Source organism: Musa acuminata, chromosome BXJ2-2 (assembly GCF_036884655.1).
Source record: "Musa acuminata AAA Group cultivar baxijiao chromosome BXJ2-2, Cavendish_Baxijiao_AAA, whole genome shotgun sequence".
Classification (NCBI taxonomy): Eukaryota; Viridiplantae; Streptophyta; class Magnoliopsida; order Zingiberales; family Musaceae; genus Musa; species Musa acuminata.
The window spans coordinates 21772308-21787771 of record NC_088339.1 but is presented as its reverse complement, the minus strand read 5'-3'; the positions used below and the strand labels follow the sequence as shown (position 1 = coordinate 21787771).

Sequence of the window (15464 nt, the reverse complement as noted above, 5' to 3'; positions counted from 1 at the left end):
AGGCGACTTCAAGAATGAGGGAGGGAGAGATGGTTGGAACAAACAGGAGAAGACAGCCGGTTTGTAGTGGCTGTCTAGTATCTCGCTTCGAGTCCGGTCTTCCAAGTGATTCCCCGTCGTTGGATTTTCCAGATCTTTGCTTTAGGAGCCGTGCATTACCATGTCGTTCGCAATTAAACCCTCCCCGATTTCCTGACTCGAACCCTAGCGATTCAAGTCGAAGTGGCATTATTCCTTCATGGAATTCTCACCGAGTTCAAACCTGACTCGAGCACGAGTCAGAGGGTTAAGACTCATCATCATGTTAGATCTTTTTCGATATTCAATTCGAGTTTATGATAAGAACTAAAGCTCAACCTGATACCAGAGGATTGAGATAGGGATCTTTATTACAGATCTATCAAACAGGTGCGATGCCACGTGATGCAGACAAAATATTTTATAAAAATTAAAATTAAAAAAATATATATAGTCACTATTCATTTGAAATTTGATGAAAAAAATATTTAATTTTTTTAAAGCATAAATGAAAAAAAAAAAATGGAGCCAAGTTATCACCTTCGTATCAGGTAAATTATTGTCCGAAGCGACATGCAAATGCTTAGGTATATTGTCCTGCAAGAAGAACATGTTTGCTTGTGAAAAGAACTCTCACAGAAACAAAGGATAAATTTTCACAGTAATTATGCAACTATTTATGAACGTTAAGTCTAAGAAGGCATGACAATGCATATTCCGAAATACATGGTTCTACATGACAAAGATATTAATGGATACTCTTGTGAACCCTAGCAATACAATCACAAAACAAGATATGAATGCTTGACGAGAATAAAGCAGATACTACTGTTACTCCTCGCAAACCTCCATCTGAGACCTCATGCAATGGATTGAAGAGCTCTATCAAAATTATCTTCAGCGGATGCCATACGAGCAACGAGAACATGGTCTGGATGTGACAACTTCAACTGACTGCAGTAGGAGGGACGAGAAAATAAGAAGTAATTAGAACTTGCAGGACATCCAGATATCACGAATGCTCGGAAATTTGCTCTAAGCAACAAGACACCATATGACTTCCAAATATTTAAGGAGTAGATTTAGCAATTTTCATCAAAACCTAGTTGGCTATTTGAAGTTTTTGATGAACACACACCGATGATAGGTGCCCAAATGCATCAAAACCATCAAAGATTCCATCATCCTTCGTCAAAGAACAAGTTTCATTGGAAAAATAAAAACACTTGTACCAGGTGTTGGTATCATTAGATGAATTCAAGGCATCTCCAGTGCTCCTCACTTCATTTTAACCTTTTTTTTTGTTTTGCTTGAATGCTTCATGGAAGATTAGTCGAGAGGTTAACAACTTCAATAGCCTAGTTAAGACATTTCAAGGAACGAAGACTATGCTTATTATAGCGTGATGGATTGTCAGAAAAATGTCCAAGTTGAATTTGTGAGATTATTCCTAGCATCAGAGACTACAGATGAGAAGTTCAAATTATTGAGATAGCATTGATTAACCAGTGTTTACTTAATAGTCAACCGGATTCTCTATTTAACACATGAATATTGTCCTTTTTCAATGCTTTATAGCAATTTTTCATGATCTTTTGGGCTTTTCCATTAGCAAGACCAATAAATTACAATTTGAAGTCGGTATAAATTATGTTATATGAACAAAAAGTTACAAAGTTGTTTTTTAAATTTTTTTTAAAATAACAAGTTAAAGAGTCAAAAGCTATAAGTTGGACTGTTGGAAGGACAAAGTAGAAAACTAGAAATAGTTCTTTTATATAACTTTCAGCATGACCATCCTATGAATTTGGCTTCCTTCAGAAATCCAGATCCCACACTATAATTTTCTAAAAATTCAAACCAACAAACTTTTCCGTTAACTCTGCTGTAGAGGGTTTGGCATGTCAGAAACATCATCAAGGAAAAAGCTGCCTCATCCTAGAGTAACAATTAACATAAGAAAGTCAAAATAGCAAGTATACTAAGATTATAATATTGTTAGCAACCAATGATTTCAATAGGCGCTCGGGCGCTCGCCTAGGCGCTCGGGCAAGGCGAGGCGAGGCCCGAGCGCCTCGCTTCATGCCCGAGCGCCTCGCTTCATGTCCAAGCGCCTCGCTTCAACGAGGCGCCGCCTAGGCGCTCGCCCGAGCCCAGGCGCTTCGGGCGAGCGCCCGGGTTAAACCAGGCGACCGAACCAGTGTTTTACGTCTGGTTCGGTCTCCGGTGCTTTAGTTGGTTCAATCGAACCAACTAAATCACCGATAGGCTCCCTCTCACGATTTCTCCGACTTCCCCAACCCTAACACTCGCGATTTTGCTATCGAGATTTCTTCTCCGTTGTCGTTGCTCTCTGCTGCCATTGCTATTGTCGCTACTCGCCACTGCCACAATCGTTGCTTATCGTTGTTGTCGCCGCTTGTCGCTCGCAGCTCCCGCTCCCACTTCCACACCCGCTGCCGCTCGTAGCTCCTGCTCACGCTATCGCTCGCCGCTCCCGCTGTCGTTGCCTTAGCAGCCTCGGTCTTCTCACACTCTTCTCACTATACTGTTAACAGTATATTAACAGTTAACTGTATACTAATAATAGTATTTTTATTTATTAGATTAATAATATATTATTTTGATTTTAATACTATTAATTTTTATTTATTTAAAATTATTGTTAGGTTTCAGAATAAATGGCAAGTGTACAGAGCAACTCAATAGATTTGATGTAAAATTTTATTATTTTAATTTTTAAGACTTTTTATTAATATGACATTGTGATTTTGTATTCGATTTTCTTAATTTAATAGCATATTTTTTTATTTAAATAATTATATTAATTATATTATATATTTTTATATTTTAGCATCTCGTTTCGATCGGGCGAGCACCTGGGCGAGCGCCTAGCGCCTCGAGCGTTTTTGGACCTTAGCGCCTAGCGCTTTTTAAATCACTGTTAGCAACAGGCAAGAGATATATGTCACTTTCTAAATTATAGTATAATTAACATCATACCATAAGGTATGCTTTTTTATTCAAAACTTGCAAGCTTTAATTCGATTTGAGCATTTAAGATTGTGGTTAAAAATTTATGCAAACAATGTTTTGAATATATGTCACTTCACGACATAAGTAATAATTCTCTAACAAAGAGAAAGAGAGTGACCGAGAGAAAGTATTATCAAAATGCATGTTCCAGTTAACTAAACCGCTAGGCAAAGACTGTCCATTCAAAATGTCATTCAAGAGAGTTGCTTTGAGATGTCACCTAGGATTCGTTAATCTGAAAAGACTACCAGTTACTTACTTGAGATATCGTGATGATGGTTTGCCTAGGTGAAGACTGCACACAGCAAGGTTGGCCAGAGTTTCTGCATCCTTTGCATCCTGAAACCAGAATTCCATATTTTATTTTGTTTTTCTAGCAAATGCAATGAAACCCCATGCTGTTCTCTTTTACTAATTATTAAGAAAAGAAAGCAATGGATTAAATGAAACAAATTCAATAACTTCTTTTATCTTACTTTGTTCAGTGCTTCAAGCAACAAGGACTCAGCCTCATCAAAGCGACCCATGTGCATACAACAGACGGCCTTGCCATTCAAAATCATTCCAGTCATCTGATACTTTTCAGAGAAGTCTTGGAAAATAAGATATGCTTCCTGTATCTTGGAACCGCCCTGAATCACAACGGAATAATGATAAATAAAGCTAAACAACTCTGTTCTTTCTGCAATAATGCGGTTAGAAACAAGGCTTACCACTGCCAGATCCAACCATGCATTTGCAAGTTGCGTAAGTGTGTGGTCCTCATCAATCTGTTGCATGATCTTAAGCTGTTTCTCAGCATAGTCTGATCTGTGCATCTTAATGAATATCTGAACATTCAAAGCATGCCTGCAAAAAGCAGTTGACACCAAAGGTGCTCAGCAAGTTATTCACAGCGTTAACAACAATCAAGAATTTCTTTTATTGCATTGCTAACTTACTTTCTAGCACCTCGCCATTGATTAGGCAGATGCTGTCAATGTTGGTTTTAAATAAATGAAGATGATTTTATATGATTCTCCTCTAATGCCACAAAAGCAACCTAATCTCCTGTTATCATTTAAACCTAAATTGAATGGAGTCTAAAGTGAGCTCTAAAGTTCAATATTCTGCACAACATTCGAGTGAAAGTCAAATTGTAGAAAACACTCTATCGAGCATGTATGTGTAAGGTCACAAAATGCCCAAAACCAAACACAGGACTGGTTAGATTTTAACTGAAAGAGATAAGTGAACTGAAAAATGATCTACATAGCAATACTAAATAACAGTCGAACTTTATAAAAATAATAAATATAGACTCAAAATGATAAATGATTTTGTACGTTCTCATTAATATGCTTTAAAATCATTTCTCATGATTTCAAACATATCATTGTCCAGCTAGTTAAATTTACAGCCAAGATTTGATCACCAAGGAAAATAGATAAACATAAAATACAAGCATTATCAATGGGACATTCGCATCCTTCATGATCTTAGCATGAAAAAAGTAAAGTTAATTTTCCTTTAAAAAGATCATAAACCACAAGTAGTAACAGAAAAAGAGTTTTATGAATCAAATATACAAGATAACAATGTCTCTATTTCAGATGAGAAAGAAATTTGACACTTACAGTTCCATAGTTCCCCCAGAATTAGTATGCTTAAGTGCCTCATTGTAGTCTTGTTCATGCATGTATATGATCCCAGCAATCAGTCGAAGAATGGGATTGTTGCTTATTGCAGCATCACTTAACCACTCTTGGAGACTTGAAATAGCAGATTCCTTGGTCACCAAAAAATGTATAAGAGAAAATCCTATAAGTACATAATTGGTAAAACTATTATTAAGAGGTATACAAGACTTCAGCCTATTGTTAGAAGTCCCTAACACCCCAAAATACAATACATCTACGATGTAATAAATGACAAATAACAAAAAAAGTCCTGCCTAACTAGCCATTTTACTAAGTCTATTCAAATATAAATTGTCATCAACTAAAAAAATTAAAGGTATATTTAATAGTGGGAAATAGCAACAAATTATACTCAAGAATTTTGCTTGCTTCCATCAAGAATTTTTTGATGAGCAAAAAGAAAATTTTCCTCTCACTAAAAGTAAAGCATCACAGTGTTTTAAAGCTTATAAGTGACACAAATCTTCAAGGAGGATAATCATAAGAAACCACTCTCAAGTACCAAAATAAATAATCAGTGAACATCAAGTTATCTACATGTAAGGAAATGCAACAAAAGACTTCAGATGCCAGGAAGAAAAAAATACAAGAAATGATAAAGCGATTATCTGATGCCATGATCATGAGCTGAATGTGAATGCATCTAGTTTGATGCATGTTACTGGGATTGTCTTGAAAATTATGTGTGTATATATATATGTATATACATATATATATAGACACACACGCATAACTAAATTTTTATAGCTCCTAAACATTGAGTAATAAATAGAACTCATAGATTAACTAGACAACCAAATTGTCCTCAAATTTTGGCAATTTGATCGGCGACAAATACTTGCCAGCCTGAGAGAATTGATATGAGATTGCAGGAGAGATCAATCACTTAAAGATAAACTTGTTAAATTTGGCACCTCTGTTTTCTTTCTTCATATGCATTGAGTTGTTCACATTCTCATAACAACGAGATAAAAGCACCAGTCAGTCAGTCATCCCATCCTATGGGGTATGAAAGTGTTCTCTTAATTACTAACAAGCATGTTGCTGGGATTGTCTTGAAAATTAGTGTATTTATATATGTATAGACAGACACACACACACACACACACACACAACTAATTTTTTATAGCTCCTAAACATTGAGTAATGAATAGAACTCATAGATTAACTAGACAACCAAATTGTCCTCAAATTTTGGCAATTTGATCGGCGACAAATACTTGCCAGCCTGAGAGAATTGATATGAGATTGCAGGAGAGATTAATCACTTAAAGATAAACTTGTTAATTTGGCACCTCTGTTTTCTTTCTTCATATGCATTGAGTTGTTCACATTCTCATAACAACAAGATAAAAGCACCAGTCAGTTACTCATCCCATCCTATGGGGTATGAAAGTGTTCTCTTAATTACTAACAATAATGCTGCCCATCTAACTTTTGAAGACATAAAAACCTGAGGAACCTAACTATTTAACATCTTCCAAGTGAACTAAATCTCTAGTGACACCAGATGCTTGCAAAGTTCAACATCCCACAAAGTACTCCTGAGTCCTGACACCATTTCTGGGTAATACATACATAAAAGGGCAAAGAGACTAAATCCATATCTGCAACAACAGACCTTGCCATTTTACTTTGAGCATTGGAGTGCTATAAGGTAAATTGGAATTCACCCGTCAAAATTGTGTTTTATCAACTAAAATCTGATAATTTTGTTGTTGGCTTCAATTATTTTGTTCAAGTGTTCATACATTTTCTATGATTAGTAAGACAAAAGGATAGGTTACAATTTGTTGCATACAAACTGGGAAAACTTTTTAGATATTCCAGAGGTATATTGTGCAAAGCCTGGTAACAAAACGGTAGATGATAACTTTTCTTTACAATTAATACTACATTTCTGAAAGGTTAATTACAAAACAATCCAACACGGATTTGAATGGTATCAACGAGATCTAAACACTTGCACCAAAGGCTCCAGAACCCAGATCTAAAGAAACATCAACTTATCCGAACCTAACCTAATTCCACGCAAGATCTGAAAAGCACAAAGAGAGTGGAGGAAAAAGTATTAAACCTTGTCGCCGGTGAGGTATAGGGCGAGCAATTTGACGGCCTGGAGGGCAGTAGGAGCCGACGAATCGATCTCACTGATGACAAGCTGAAGGCAAACCGGAGACCCAATCAGAGATCGAGATCTTTGGATCAAGAAGAAGAGATCCAGTGGCGGAGGAGGAGGATAAGAAGAGGGTAACCTGGTAGGAGCCAAGGGCGATGTAGGAGCGGTGGACGAGGACATCGCGCTCGAGGGCGTCGTCGGCGGGGAGGTTGGGGATGTCGCTGCTGTTGATGGCGGCCTGATAGGCGCCCAAGTAGAAACTGTTGCGGAGGCCGAAGAGAAGGTCGGGGGTGGTCGCCGCCGCCATCACCGCGGTTTCGTGGTGGTTTCGCCAATCGAGATCCGGAGCACGGAAAACGAAGAGGCGCTTTGTTCTCGCTTCAGCTTCGTCTCTTGTTATTTATGCACGAACAGAAAAAAAAAATATATATATATATATAGTGGTTTTCTGCTTCAGGCGTAATCTGGGCCGTCCATTATGATGTAACGGGCCGGTTTTATTTAAAGCAGGCCCGACCGTGCACGATGATTCCGGCTTGGCCCAAAGATCTAATTCGGATCAACTCTTCTTTTATTGTTTCATGTAATTATTCGATAATAAAAGATATATCATGATATTGCAAATTTTGTTAAGACCACAAAAAAGATCAATCATATGATAATAAAAAATTAGTAGCAATACTTGATGACTTTTAAAATATAAAAATATTGATAATTTTGACAATATCTGCCACTAAAACGTCACAAACAAAGAGAAAAGACAAACCTCATAGTGAATCTCGACATGCATGTATTTATTTGTTGTATGAGAAAAATCAAAAGGGTTGAAAAAACGATTGAACTCATCCCACCATTGGCAACATACAGTTTATCACAGACATCAACACATGGCTTCCTTCCTTCCGTTCACCAAATTCACATTGATCGAGGCTTCGTGTTGGGGAGAATGGCAGTGGAACTATTAGATTAACAATAAGTTTCTCTCTCCTCCTCCTCCTCCTCCTCCTCCTCCTTCTCCCTGCAGGTGCTGCTGAGCTATGAGCAGCTCAAGGAGTTTAACGCCTGCGCTTTGTCCATGTTTGTCGCCTCTTCGTGAAGCTATTTGCCTCGGCAAGAGCTATTTCAGAACAATGCACGTGTCGGACAGTCCACCTACTACTCTTGTAACTTCAAACAACAGCACAAGGCAACGAAGAAAGTTGTAAGATTACTGATAGTTCTGCAGACTCGAAGATAGTAATCTCTCTCCAAAAGAAAGCACTGTTATATTAGCAGCTCTAAGCAGAAGCTGATATTGGTGTACAATACAAGACTTCAAATGGGAGAAAGAGTGCAAGCACAATTAGACTTCAGATTTCCTCCTCTCTTTCCTCCTTGAGCGGAATAAGGAGGCAATGGTGGAATCCAATTAACAGTCAGCGGCAAATATGCAAAAGCATGTACTCCATTCTCGTCATCGTCCATGGCTTATACCCGTAAGCTCTTTCTACCACCGAAGTCGAGACTCCAAGAAATCATAGTTTTGTACAACGCTGCTACGAATCAGAAGAGAGACGAGTCATCTTATGCGAAACTAAAGTAACAAAAACAAAGAAAGCAAACAACAGGAGTTGAACTTGAGAAAGAAGAAAGCATGAAGAAAGCCTGGATCCTCCATGGTGATACTAAAGACGGCCTCAGGATTAGCTGATCCTGCAGGCTTTCCCTCGGATGGTGGGGAAGAAGCAAAACTAACAAGTGCGTTATTGCTGGGATCAGTAGGGCGTGCGTCCTCCTCCGCCGGTGGCCCAGCCGTAAGCCTCGGCTGGCAATTGTACATTGTTTAGCAGGTTCGGCGGCAGGCCATGGAGAAGTGGATTGTTGGGGTCAAGTAACTGCTGCTGCGGTGGGGGCGACTGCCCTACCAGTCCGGGCGACCCAAGACCGCCTTGCTGAGCTTGTAGAGGCTCCTCCTCGTCCAGTGGCAGCCTCTCGTAGGCTGCGTTTCCGAAGGATGCTGCCATTATAATCACCGGGCTTGATGCTATTAGTGCCCCTACGACGCTCCCACCCACGATCTGGCCCTGCCCGCCGGCCAAGTAGATTGTCAGGCCGGTGGCCGCGGGTGGGGCGGGCGGCGGAAGGAAGGATCCGGAGAGGGAGAGGATCTCGAACCGTCCGTGGAGAGTGACGACTGCACTGGGGGAGGCCGGCTGGCGCAGGGTGACGTTGACGACGGTGCCACCCCCGCTAAGGATACAGACGCCGCGGTGCCTGCGGCAGGCGAAGGTGGCGATACTCTCGACGATATCGCACCCACCAGCGATCTCCATCACGTGGGACCTCAGCACGTTGGCGCTTTCCCTGGTGATGATGATTGGTGGCTTCGGCTTGTTCTTGGACCCGGCGGGGCGGCCGCGCGGCCGGCGCATGATCTCCCCGTCCCCTCCTCCAGCGGACGTCGTCGGCACCAGCTCCTTGGACTCGCCGCCGTTGGAATTGTTGTTCCCATCATCGTTACTGTCGTCGTGGTCGCGCTTCCTGCTGCCATGAATACCGGTGCTGCCGTTGTGCTCTTCTTCGATCTTAGGCGGCATCGGGTGCTGCTGTTGCTGAAGGTGTTGGAAGTGGTGGAGGGAGTGGAAGTCCGGGCTGTGGAAAAGAGGAGGGAGATGGCCATGTGTGGAGGCTGTAATTCGATCCATGAATTCCTTAAATCCTATTCCTTCCTTCTTCTTCTTCTCTTCTGCGTCAACAGAACACAAAACTAGCGTGCAGCCTCAGGAAATGGAACAGTGCAGACGAAGCTAAGAGGAGATATTTATGAACCAAAGATCGAGAAGGGTGACAATTTGATGAAGAGAGAAAGAAAAATATGAGTTAAAGGGAAAAGGAAGGCAGCGATCTGTCTCTCCTTTCTTTGCTTTTCTAATCTCTCTCTCTCTCTCTCTCTCTCTCTCTCTCTCTCTCTCTCTCTCCCTCTCTCTCTCTAGGAACCAAAAGCTGCTGAAATGGAAGTGCAAAAGAGCCCCATGACGGATCAATTCTCTTGGGGAGTACTTGTTTGGCAACCTGGTGGTGTGATGATGAGGGAGGGGGGTAGGGGGTTTTCAGGGAGGAGGAAGGAGGGAAGTGGGTGAGGGAATTGTTTTAAGGGACGGGTGGTTTAGGGTTAGGGCAAGTCAAAGGGCGAGAGAGAGAGAGATGATGCTGGGGTTTGGTCTCCACGGGAACGGTGAATGACCGTAGGCGGTGGATGGGGCCCACCGCCCTTCCCGTTATATTATTTTTGTACTCTCCTTTTGTCTTCCTCTCCCGATCCCGGCACCCCCCCACCACCGCGTTCTCAGACTCGCCTTCGATCCCACTTCTCATTCTCTCCTCCTACCCTTCTCCCGATTCGTCATCTCTTCATCCGTTCTACTCCTCACTCTTCGCCTCCTTCCTTTTCTCTCTCGTTTTCCCAGTCTTTTTTTCCCATGTATGCTTCTCTTCTCCTTCCAAGTCCGCTTCTCTCTGATTTCTCTTAGTCAATGGTCGTTCATTCCACAACTAATCGGCCATGCTTTACAAAAGCTGTGCTTTAGAGTTATCCATTAAATTACAGTACTCACTCATCCAGTGGACCATACCCAACGCATTCGATCAATCCTCACCAATCACGACCCACCGATGAAGGCGATGATAACACTCATCGGTTGGGTTGTGTAGTCCTCGCTCGTTGTGGTCCACCGGATCCGAGACGAGTGATTACCACCTCGATTTGGACTTTGGGAAGACAGCGTGATTCCCACGTTACGGAATCGATCACATACATCACGACGGTGTAGGAGCCGCAATTCTTTACGCATTCCCCTACCTGCGAGCTGCATGCAATCCACCCTGTGGGGTCAGGACCTACTCCTATCACGAGGGAGGTACGTCGAATGGGTAAAGAGATGTGGCGGTATTTGGAGCTGAGACAACTCAGTGGGGATGCATGTGGATCTCTCTCCGTCTCCATGTTGAAAATTTCTAGCGAGGTCAGAGGCTGTCGCCGCGAGAGCGGGCGAGGGGAGAGGGAGGGGGCGGCACGAATCTCGACGGGGTCCATCCGCCGCGGGGCCCGCTGGCCGCGCCGCTTCATGCCCGTCCATCGGAGATGGAACTCGCAGTCTTCGGCGTCTGACCAGCGAGCGGGCCCCGTCGCGCCCACGGCCGACGTGACGTCCCTATCACGGCCACAGAGGACGGGGTAGAAGCCCGGTCCACATCGTTCCCCTGTCTCCGCCGCGCCACCGAACACTCGAAAGACCGCCTCCTTGTCTAATCACGCAGTGGGTCCCGCATCGTCCGTGCTCGGTGGCTCGGTCGAGACAGGCGAACCCACGCACTCCACACACCTTAACCCCGCCCTCGGGGAACGAGACCGCACGACCATTACCAACCTTGTCGAGGCAGCAGTAGATGAGGGTGACAGTGCGGAGCCAACTGCATTGGACGGCCGCTGACCCACGGCGTCAGTGGCGTTCACGCCCGCCGAGACGCCCGTGCGCTCCATCTTCCCGTCGTCAGAGTCGATTCCAATACCGAGAGTTCCCTCGTCCCCCGCATGGACAAGTGAAGGAGTCCTTGTTCCGCGGCGTCTTGACTCGGAGAGCTCCCTCAGGTACAGATGATGACGGCCATTTATAGGATGGAGACGAGAGCGATTGGAGGTACGCTGTTTCTTCGTAGGAAAACGCTTTAGGGGCGTGGCCTAGGGATTTGCGTGCATGGACTGAGTGGCTCAAGGATGATACGAGGGGACGGATGAAATATATACAGGGGTTGATGTTGACCAACAACTGTCAACCCTTTTGTCATATGTGAAAGGAGAGGACAGTGAAGAATGGAGTGGAACAAATCGATGTGTTGCCATATTGCCTGAGTAAAGTTAGTATTACTCGCACTCTTCTTCTCTTCCTGAGATTGAAAGATCTACGTTTGCAAACAGCTCTCTTTCTCTCTCTCATGCACACACACAGTTTTACGACACAAGCGTACGCAGAGAGACAAGGCGAGAGGGTTTAAACAGGTATTGTACGTACCAAAGACCAAAAAAAGAACCTAATCATGATTGGCCTAATCATTAATAGTTCATACTGCATGCCTCAAATATGCTATCCTTAAACAAATACGACCTCTTTCTTAGTTTGTCTCTTGGTTTCAATCGTTTTAACTATTTGCCTGAAAGTTTGTGGCATCATTTCTTTGCCAAGACAGTCACACATGTTCAATAAAATAAAATAATGGCACATCAAGATCTCTATTAGGCTGACAAAAGAATGTCTACTGGATATTGTAGTTGAAAGAGCGTCCAAGACGGTAATCTCTTTATCTATTTTTTAATAGAAGAATGTATTGAGCCTATCTTCATGAAGTTTGATTATAAAATAGTGGATTTTGTGGTATATGTATTAAAAAAATTATTAAGAAAAATAAATCATGATCCTTTCAATATTTTGATAGTATCGACAACCAATATTATACATGCAACTATACAAATATAAAATAGTGGATTTTGTGGCATATGTATTAAAAAATATTATTAAAAAAATAAATCATGATCCTTTCAATATTTTGATAATATTATTATTATTATTATTATTCTAAATCATACAAATTATGATAACATATAATCATGATTCTATCAAATAGTGAGGGTCATGATCTTAACGTGATATCTTATATTATAAAATAATTTAAATAAATTTTATATTTATTATTAATTGAGATAATTATGTAATTATTGTATTTTTGTAATCACTCTTTGTTTATATAGATTCATACATATTATTAATAAAAATTTAAACTAATCATTTCCTTTATTATATAGTTTTATGCTCTAGCAAAATTTTCTTTCTTGTAAGTTATTTCGGGTCTATTCTTCTCTACTTTTCGATATAGTGGATGATGTATCTTCAACTACTCACTCATTTCATATCATTATCAACTCCTTTTATTTTTTAAAATACTCCTATATCATTACTGTTGCTCTCAAATTCATGCCTACAACTATACCTCGTAACATATTCAATTTATCATCTTTGAATCGATCATGATAATATGGGTTATGTATATAACACCATCACTTACTCTTTACAAATGATCAGAGAATAATATTGAAATTGTCAATCTTAAACATACTTTTTAGACATATCAAGATTATTTTACGAGCACTAAATAAACCTCGAAGTTGATCACTTTAATATATATATATATATATATTCTGCATTCTATTAATTCATTTAAATTATAATAAAAAAATATTTTCAACTTTTTTTCATTACAATCATATATATATATATATATAGGGTGGACGTAAACCACCTTTGCAATGAAATTATTAGTTTTAGATATGGCCATTCACGAGAAACAATTATTTATTGGAGAGAATGAATCAGAGACAGCCAAGGGTCGAAAGAGCAGCATGTGCGTGCATGCATGTAGCAGGAAAACGGATGCAGTGCGCCGAGCTGTTCCCCTCATCTGTACTTTACCTATCGATCCCATCGAGGGTGGCGAAGCAGGTCTGCGAGCTGGATGAAGGCATCTGTCCTTTTTATCTATGGATCCGTTTGACCAGGGGGGAGAGATCGAGGGTGGTGAAGCGGCTCTCCGCAAGCTTCGAAAAGCGGGGGAGGGCGTGGTGTCGGGCTTGTCGTGTGCACCGAGAGTCTCCATCACGATGAACTCACTCGCAGTTGCTGACGATGACCCACTATCCAATAGCCAGCGACGGGAACGAAAGCACGAATGCTGTGGCTTGCCTCAGTGCATGTGTGATGGCGTTGCTTGAACTAGAAATCAGGTGTTATCGAGATGCATGCAGTCGAGAACTAGCGGCAAGAAGCGAGAGCCTCGAGAGCGTCCTCCTTAACTTCAGCAAGGACAAGAGAAGAGAGGCTTCCTTAAACTACCACAGAGAGATTAATAGTTCTAACTCACAAATCGATCTCACAGCAGAGAGAAGGAGCCAATCGATCTCGCCATCGAATAAACTATCCCAAGAGATGAGCTAATCCGGAAGGACCACATCGGGGGAAGCATCGGACGTCCTCATCCATGTGACCGGCACCACTAACAACCGCATCGAGTCGGCACGCTGCCATAAGCATCCTCTCTCACGGGAGGCCAGCCTTTGAGCCAAGTGTAAGCAATGACAGGTGCTCGTCGTCCTCCATGATACGACTTGCACCGAGCTTAAACTAATGATACATAGAGACAGCAAGCATCTCGGGGACTATTTTATTCGCTAATGCCACTGCAATATGCGTATGACTCGCATATTTGTAGACGATAAGATAAAGTGTGACCGATTGAACTTAAGATTTCGATAAGAGTTCTTCCGATGAATCCATAAGTTACTGTTGCATAGTTTGCTTAGATTCATATGGTCCTCAGAAATCATCCATGGACAACAGCATCCCCATGTTCCGATAAAAAGCTCTCGATGAGAGACACATCTATATTTAAGAACATTATTTATGTCTTGTTCCATCTTTTAGCTTGTTCCGTCGCATTTGGATTTATGACTTCCTAGGTTTGAAATCTCTGCATGGGTACTAGTGACTCTCTACAGCCATTGGATTGACGATTTGTCAGATACAAAACATGAACTTTTCATCTGTAATGGTTTGAGGTCTCATACCTGTTAATTTCTTGCACTATAATTTCATCTCATCTTTCAGGGTGGATCGTAATAGCTCTACTGTCTTGGACTAATTGGGGCATTGCTTTGTGATAGGTTATGTAATACTTTAATTAGTCCCACATCGAAAGTGGGCAATGACTATAATTAACTTATATGAATCTAAGTGTATTATAATAATTTCAACTTAAACATTTCGATTAGTGATTTGAGATCAAAATGGAGTTATTGATCAGTTAGCTCATCATACTCGGATCATGACATTTGATATCAGAGCTACTTGTACCAATAATCCTATATAATGCATTTAAAGGATCATTCTCTCTGCATATCTTGCAAAGAATACCTTTTTTATGTCAATAGAAAATCGAGAGATCAAGAACAAAATATAAATAAAATAATGTTGGATATTATATATACATCATACATATGAAAACTAAATTTTTTGTAAGATAAAATTACATAAACTGGTGCACAAGTCTCCTTTACACCTTATTACATATTCCCGAAGAATTTTAATATTTTCTTCTCATCCTCTCTAAATATATTAGAGTAAAATTCAGGACACCAAAGCCTGCAAAATATATGTGGTATGTGTAAAATGGCCAACCCTAACTTTAAAGTATTTTTGTCTAAATACTCTCATGCTTGAATTCTTTGTCATCTAAGGATATTAGTCTAGTGATTAAAAATACTTGATTACCCACCAACATTCTCTATCTTTATAAGTGTTTGTGCCTATTTTTATCCCTCATGTAGAAAATATACTTTGTCTCAATTTCATTATTATTTTCTTTGTCTAGTTTTCATATTTGTCTGATAATCAATTCAATGTTTTTCTTGATGAACAAGAAAATTATTTATTCTATCAAAAAAATTCAAAATAAAATATATAAAGACAACCGATAATATCATCATTAGATCTTTAATCACCTTTGGTTTTTTTGGACTTTGATATATT

General features: G+C 40.7%; 2 protein-coding genes across 2 annotated transcripts; both read right to left on the bottom strand.

Moving 5' to 3' along the window:
- Window positions 1-651: 651 nt before the first annotated feature.
- LOC103970712 (coatomer subunit epsilon-1) lies at window positions 652-7248 on the bottom strand. The gene is made up of 7 exons (XM_009384610.3): window positions 6989-7248; window positions 6811-6894; window positions 4671-4822; window positions 3768-3903; window positions 3531-3686; window positions 3314-3393; window positions 652-972 (listed from the first exon to the last, which is right to left on the bottom strand). Exons 1-7 carry the CDS (start codon window positions 7157-7159, stop codon window positions 879-881), a joined length of 873 nt encoding a protein of 290 aa, XP_009382885.2. The 5' UTR covers window positions 7160-7248; the 3' UTR covers window positions 652-878.
- Window positions 7249-8098: 850 nt separating this feature from the next.
- LOC135605344 (AT-hook motif nuclear-localized protein 22-like) lies at window positions 8099-10220 on the bottom strand. Its single transcript, XM_065095330.1, has 2 exons — window positions 8588-10220; window positions 8099-8387 (listed from the first exon to the last, which is right to left on the bottom strand). Exon 1 carries the CDS (start codon window positions 9534-9536, stop codon window positions 8607-8609), a length of 930 nt encoding a protein of 309 aa, XP_064951402.1. The 5' UTR covers window positions 9537-10220; the 3' UTR covers window positions 8099-8387; window positions 8588-8606.
- Window positions 10221-15464: the final 5244 nt, after the last annotated feature.

Excerpts from the sequence above, each read along its gene's own strand:
- LOC135605344 (XM_065095330.1), bottom strand. The coding sequence starts at position 9,536 with ATGGATCGAATTACAGCCTCCACACATGGCCATCTCCCTCCTCTTTTC.
- LOC103970712 (XM_009384610.3), bottom strand. The coding sequence starts at position 7,159 with ATGGCGGCGGCGACCACCCCCGACCTTCTCTTCGGCCTCCGCAACAGT. Across the intron at positions 3,904-4,670 it reads TCTGGGGGAACTATGGAACT|GCATGCTTTGAATGTTCAGA; the intron begins GTAAGTGTCAAA and ends TGCTTTTTGCAG. Across the intron at positions 973-3,313 it reads CCATCATCACGATATCTCAA|TCAGTTGAAGTTGTCACATC; the intron begins GTAAGTAACTGG and ends CTCCTACTGCAG.